This window comes from Chinchilla lanigera, unplaced genomic scaffold (assembly GCF_000276665.1).
Source record: "Chinchilla lanigera isolate Chin_1 unplaced genomic scaffold, ChiLan1.0 scaffold00067, whole genome shotgun sequence".
NCBI lineage: Eukaryota > Metazoa > Chordata > Mammalia > Rodentia > Chinchillidae > Chinchilla > Chinchilla lanigera.
The window spans coordinates 59,850-66,245 of NW_004955468.1; the positions used below are offsets into that span (position 1 = coordinate 59,850).

A 6,396-nucleotide genomic window follows, 5' to 3' on the forward strand; every position below is an offset into this window, starting at 1 on the left:
GTTGGAGGGAGAAATCAGAACACCCTCTTTCATGAGCTCACAAAGGAGCATGTGCCCAGGGACCCCACAGTGCCTGAGCAGAGCAGGGAACCCATAAATATCCACTGACTGCACAAATGCCCCCTCCAGGTCCTAGATCTGCTCCCCACACTGGGACTCCAAGATCTACTGGGTAGAAGGGAGCTTGGGGATGCTGTGGAGTTTAAACTGTAAAGGATTTAAGACTTGCCACAATCCCTGTTGTTATCACAGCCCCTAAAAATGCCAATAAGGTGGGAATTTTTCTAAATACATCTTGAACCAGGACCTGAGAAAGGAAGAATCCACCAAAGAAACAAGCTGGCCTTGAGAGCATGAGGGGCTAAGGCTAGACCAGCAGGAGCGAGAGGGCTAGCCTCAGACTCCAAGCTGGCAGTCGGCTCCCCATCACTCTGACAAGATACCTGAGACATCAGCTTATAAGGAAGATTGCTTTTGGTTCACGGCTTCAGAGATTTTAGTCCATGGCCAGTGGGCCCTGTTGCTTTGGGTCTGTGGAGGGAGTGTGTGGCAGAGGACATCGGCTTGCCCTATGGTGGCGGGGAAGCAAAGAGAGGGGAAGGGCTGGGGTCCCACTGTCCCCTTCTGGGCACCCCCAATGACTCAGCTTCCCTCATTAGGCCTCACCTGTTAAAGATGCCACTACCTAGAGCACCAGAGTCTGGGGCCACCACGCCTGTTGTGTATGAGCCTGTGGAGGACACTTAAGGCCCCAACCACAACACTGACCTTCCTCTCCCTCCCTCCTACCCCTTACCCCCGGGCCAGACGTGGGAGGTGCCCGGATCCCTGCAGCAGGTGGCTTCTGCAAGCCTCGGTCAGGCATGCAGCGACAGCAGATGCAGCCAGGCCACGTCCAGGGGAGGCAGGTTGTATATTTCCTTTTGCACCTTCCCCAGCTCCACCCAGCCCAGCCACCATCAGAAAAGGACCTGAGTCAGCAACATTTCAGCCCTTCTCATCATCCTGCTGCGGCTCCTGGCACGGGGAGAAAAGAGAGAACAAATTAAAATGACAGCTCCATCAGAATAACAGTGTCCACAGAGAGCTCACCGTGTGTCAGGCACTGTTTCCCTGCTCTCTTCGGGTTGCAATGCCCACTGTAGTCTTCGCTGTTACAAACACACCAGGCACACTCCTGTCCTACCACAGGGCCTTTGCCCTTGCTGCCAAGAGTGCCTGGAATTCTTTTCCCCAGATACTCACAAGTTTCAATCCCTCACTGCTGTCAAGTGTTCAGCTATTACCTTAATGAAATCTTCCCTTGAACGCTTAGATATATATATGGAACAGACAAGAAACTAACCCAGAAGCAGCCCCAAATGTATAGATGGTAACTGCCTTTAAAAGTCCATGATCCACAAAGATCTAAATATTAAAACAGAAAGACTCAATCTGTTGGGAGATAAAATAGGTAAAACTCTTGAAGACATAGGTGTGGCAGGGCCAGGCATGGTGGCACATGCCTGTAATCTCAGCACCCGGGAGGCTGAGGCAGGAGGATCTTTGCAAGTTCGACACTAGCCTGGGCTACAAAGTGAGCTCAAGGTCAGCCTGAACTGCATCGCGAGACCCTATTTAAAAAAAAAAAAAAAAAAAAAAAAAAAAAAGGCATTGGTGTAGGCAAAGACTTTGTGAATAAAACTCCAGTTGCACAGGAACTAACTAGCACAAAGAATCAACAACTGGGATCTCATCTTATTAAAAAGGTTTTGCACAGCAAGAAAAACCACCAACAGAGTGAAGACACAACCCACAATGTTGGAAAAAATGTTTGCCAGCTGTTCCTCAGACAAAGGATTACTATCGAGAACATGTAAAGAACAAAAAAATCAGACCTCCCAAATTGAAAGACCCAATACAAAAATGGGCATCTATGATGAACATGCATTTCTCAGATGAAGAAATACAAACAGTAAATAAATATATGAAAAAATGTTCAGCATCACTGGTCATCTGAGAGATGTAAATTAAAACAACACTGAGATTCCATCTCACCCCAAGAAGAATGGCTGTCAGCAAGAAATCAACCAATAGGGGGCTGGGGATTTAGCTCAGCGGCACAGCACCTGCCTGGCAAGCATGAGGTTGTGAGTTTGATTCCTGGTACAGAAAAATCAAAAGAAAAAAAAAGAAATCAACCAATAACAAATGCTGGAGGGGCAGTGGGGGAAAAGGAGCACTTCTCCACCGTTGGTGGGAGTGTAGACTGGTACAACTACTGTGAAAATCAGTGCAGAGATTCCTCCAAAAACTAGAATAGGAGGTCCCGTTTGACCCAGCTATTCCCCTGCTGGGTATCATCCCAGAAGAATTAAAAACATCATACCACAGTGATATATGTGCACCCATGTTTATAGCAGCACAATGTATAATAGTTAGACCTTGGAGACAACCCAAATGCCCATCAACCACTGAATGGATAAAAATAATCTGTTCTTTTTATACAGTAGATTACTATTCAGCCATAAAGAAGGATTAACCAGAGACTTTTGCTCATAAGTGAAATATACCAGATGCACATGTGCAAACATCGTATTGTCTCCATGGTGTGAGAAGCTGAAAGAGTACATAAGATCAAAAATGTACAACACTGTATATATTGTAAAATGGGAAGAAACTGTTCAAAAGGAAAGAGAAACTGGGATGGGGAAAAGGAGAAAAGAAGGAAGGGAAAAGCCACATATATATATATAAAGATAGTTATACTACTACTTTCTCTTAGTTCATTGAAAAGAACGATTTATGCTAATATTGCTTGGACAATTCAATGCCTACCTCTTATCTCTGAGTAAATAATTTAAAGATAACAATATCAATATTAACCATTAATATTAATATTAATAATATCAATATTAACCATTAATATTAATATCAATATTAACCATTGTTACCCTACTATTATCTTGTTTTGAAATTCTGGGGGTTTTTTTCTCTTCAAAATAAAAAAAGTCCATGATCCAACTGGGTATGGTGGCCCATGCTTGTAATCTCTGCAATCAGGAGGCTGAGGCAGTAGGATCGCCATGAGTTCAAGGGTAGCATGTGCTACATAGTGAGTTCAAAGTGAGACTGAACTAAATAGAGAGACACTATCTCAAAAAAAAAAAAAATCAGAAAAATGGGGATCAGCAAAATGTGTTATGTTCTTTTATGAAACCTAACCATTGAACTTGATACAGTTCTTGTCCAATTTGGTCTGCGACCAGAATCATGGAAAGAATTAATTTCGCACACTGAGGCACCACTATACCACACTGGTTTGTTTGGGCTTGTGGGGGGACGTTTTGTTTTGTTTTGTTTTGCTTTGCTTCGCTTTGCTTTGCTTTTTAAAGACAGGGTCTCCCTATGTTCAAGGCTGGTCTTGAGCTTATTATGTAGCCCGGGCTGGCCTCAAATGTGATTTATCCTCCAGAGTGATGATGGAATTACTGGCATGCACCACTCACTACACCCACCACTCACTACATCCAGTATTTTGTAAAATTAATCGGGAGTAATAAAAAATTTAGTTTTAAAAAATCCAGAATCAGGCTCAGTGATAGAGCAGTTGCTTAGCATGCATAAGACCCTAGGTTCAATATCCAGCACTACCAAAAAAAAAAAAAAAAAAAAAATCCCATATTGATGGTAGATAAACTATTATGCACACCACTGAATACCTGAGATCAATGTTACTAATAGTGCTTTTGGCCATGATGGATTCCATGCAGGTCAGCCCAGCACGCTGGCCACATGAGGCTGTGAAGCACTTGGAAAGTGGCTAGTACAACTAAGAACTGAATTTAGAATGTACTCTATTTTATTTTAGGTACTGGGGGTAGAACTCAGGACCTTGCACTTGCCAGACAGACGCTTGTGCTGCTGAGCTATATCCCCAGTCCTTGTACTTCATTTTAATTCGTGTAATCTTAAATTTACAAGTTACCACTTTACAACTAAAAGCTAAAAATAAGATTTTAAAGCTCTTTTGAGGCCAGGCATGATGGCACACACCCGTAATCCCAGTATTCGGGAGGCTGAGGCAGGAGGATCACTGCAAGTTCAAGGCCAGCCTGTGCTACATAGCAAGACCCTGTCTTCGAAAACAAAGCTCTTTTGAGAAACAGTGAGGCCTAGTATGAGCCATGCACTCTTTACTACCTGTTAAGGAATTGTCTCAGTGATCCCATTTTGCAGGCCCAAGGAAACTGAGGCTGAGAAAGAGTGTAGGTGACTCGTCAGGATTCAAGCAGTGAGGACGGGCTGAACTTGGAGAAGGACCCAGACTGGCTTGCCTGCCCTTGGCCCCAACCCCAGACGCCCACCTCCCGCCCCTGCCCATCCACAGCGCCTCACTCACCTTAGCCCCTCCACCGCCGGCTACCTTCTTTTGATCTCCTCGTTGATAGCATTCACAATCGTCTGCAGCCTGCCCTCATCCACAAAGCCGTCGCCTCGCTGGACACGGAAAGATCCTGCCATGTTTCCACCGCCCGCGTTCAGCCCCGCCTTCCGTCCACCTCAGTCCTGCTCACAGTCACCTTCTTTGAATGGACCAGTTTCCCCTCCACGAACACTTCGAACTCCCCCGTAGCCTGGTCTGCTCTTTCATCCTCCTGAGGGGGAAACGTTGTGGGTGGAGGGGGGCTGAGCGCTCTCATGCAAAGCCTGGCGTCTCAGAGCCCTGACCAGCCCCAGGCCCCAGACCACCCGCCACTTACAAAGTACAGAAGCTTTGGAAACTGCTGCTCCAGACTCCTTTTCAGTTGAATGTACTGAGGGCAAGAGATGGGACCACGGAATCGTAGGGGTTCACGGGGCGGGGGACGGGAACTCTTCCCGGTCTTCACAACCACATGAACTCCCCTCCACAGCCAGAACTACTCACCCGAAGGCCATAGCTTCACATACCACTGAAGGCCAAGGGCAGGGGGGAGGAGAAGGAAAGATAGCACGTCAGTACTCTCCCGAGCCCAGGGGATGTAGTAAGGCCCGGTCAGATCACATCCCTCCCCTGTCAGAAGCTTCCACTAGAACCACGGGAGTGGGGGTCCCCATGCCCCTGTGATCTGCCCCCTGTCCTCTGCCACAGCCCCCACACTCCCCACCTCCTCCCCCCACCCAGCCACAGAGGCCTCCAGCACCCGAAGTGGCCCTGCCTCAGGGCCTTTGCACCCACAGTTCTCTCAGAGAACCCTAAAGGCGGGACATTCACAAATGAATGAAGGAATAAGAGTGAAGAATGGGGGATGGGGATTTAGCTCAGCGGCAAAGCATTTGCCTGGTAAGCGCAAGGTCGTGAGTTCGATTCCTGAAACGGGAAGAAAAACAAAAACAAACAAAAAGAGTGAAGAATGAAGCTTGGGACCACAAATGGATGAATGAATGAAGCTCAGAGCCAAGAATCATAGGAATGAATGGATGGATGGATGGGAGTGAATGAGCAGGGATTTAAACCCCAGAGCTCTCCTACCCCAAAGAGAAGAATTGGTAGAGCTAAGTTTCCAACCCGGAAGTAGGACCTCTAGGTTCTTCAGGCTCTTCCCTTCACCCGACCCCGACCCCAACCTCCACATCCAGAGGGGGCGGCCTCACCAGTAAGTCACTCGAATCAAGATTCTGTTGTCCACGCTGAAGCTCTCGCTGGTGGAGGCGAATACACTGGTAGAAACGGGTACAAATGGCACAATAGGCCCAGGAGTGGGGGCACCCGTCAGCTTGGGGGCCAGTGGGTCTGCCCTCGGGGTGGCCTCCGGGGAGACCCCCAGGTTGTCGGTGGCGGGCGGGGTGAGGGCCGCAAGGGGCTCCAGGTCCCATCCGGCTACGGTGCCGACCAGCGCCTCCGGCTTTGGGCTCCGCTTAGGATCCTCCTTCTCAGGAGACAAAGCTGGCTTTGGAGCAGGCTCTGGGAGTGAACGCAAAGGTGGCAGCGGGGTCGGGAAGGGCTCCACAGCGGGGACCGCGGCGGGGACCCATGCTGATGCTGGGGCCGGTGTAGGGAACTGGACCGGAGTCGGAGCCTGGACTGGAGCCGAGGCCCGAACAGGGGTCGAGGTTCGCACCAGAGTTGGAGTCCGGGCTGGGATCGAGGTCCGGACCGGGGTCGGGGTCCGGATCGGGGTCGGGGTCCGGATCGGGGTCGAGGTCTGGACCGGGGTTGGAGTCCGGATCGGGGTCGAGGTCTGGACCGGGGTCGGAGTCCGGATCGGGGTCGAGGTCTGGACCGGAGTCAGAGTCCGGATCAGGGTCGAGGCCCGAACAGGAGTCAAGTTTCGCACCAGAGTCGGAGCCCGAGTGGGGATGGAGGCCTGAACGGGGCTCGAGGTTTGCGCCGGAGTCGGAGCCCGAGTGGGGATGGAGGCCTGAACGGGGCTC

The 6,396-nt window shown here is 49.3% G+C and overlaps 1 protein-coding gene across 5 annotated transcripts in view; it reads right to left on the reverse strand.

Annotated features, from left to right (window-relative positions):
* Window positions 1–894: 894 nt before the first annotated feature.
* The window catches only part of LOC102020320 (selenoprotein V), a 5,945-nt gene continuing 443 nt past the window's right edge, over window positions 895–6,396 (reverse strand). The window contains exons 2-7 of one of the 5 annotated variants that reach the window (XM_013522270.1): window positions 5,617–6,383; window positions 4,910–4,934; window positions 4,743–4,796; window positions 4,563–4,637; window positions 4,382–4,479; window positions 895–1,017 (exon numbers count right to left, since the gene is read on the reverse strand). In XM_013522270.1, coding sequence (XP_013377724.1) covers window positions 4,402–4,479; window positions 4,563–4,637; window positions 4,743–4,796; window positions 4,910–4,934; window positions 5,617–6,383 — 999 coding nt within the window. In that variant the 3' untranslated portion in view covers window positions 895–1,017; window positions 4,382–4,401. Of the gene's footprint in view, window positions 1,018–4,381; window positions 4,480–4,562; window positions 4,669–4,742; window positions 4,797–4,909; window positions 4,935–5,616 lie in introns of those variants that run through there. The other 4 variants (XM_013522269.1, XR_001236868.1, XM_013522271.1 and 1 more) reach the window with 4 other exon arrangements.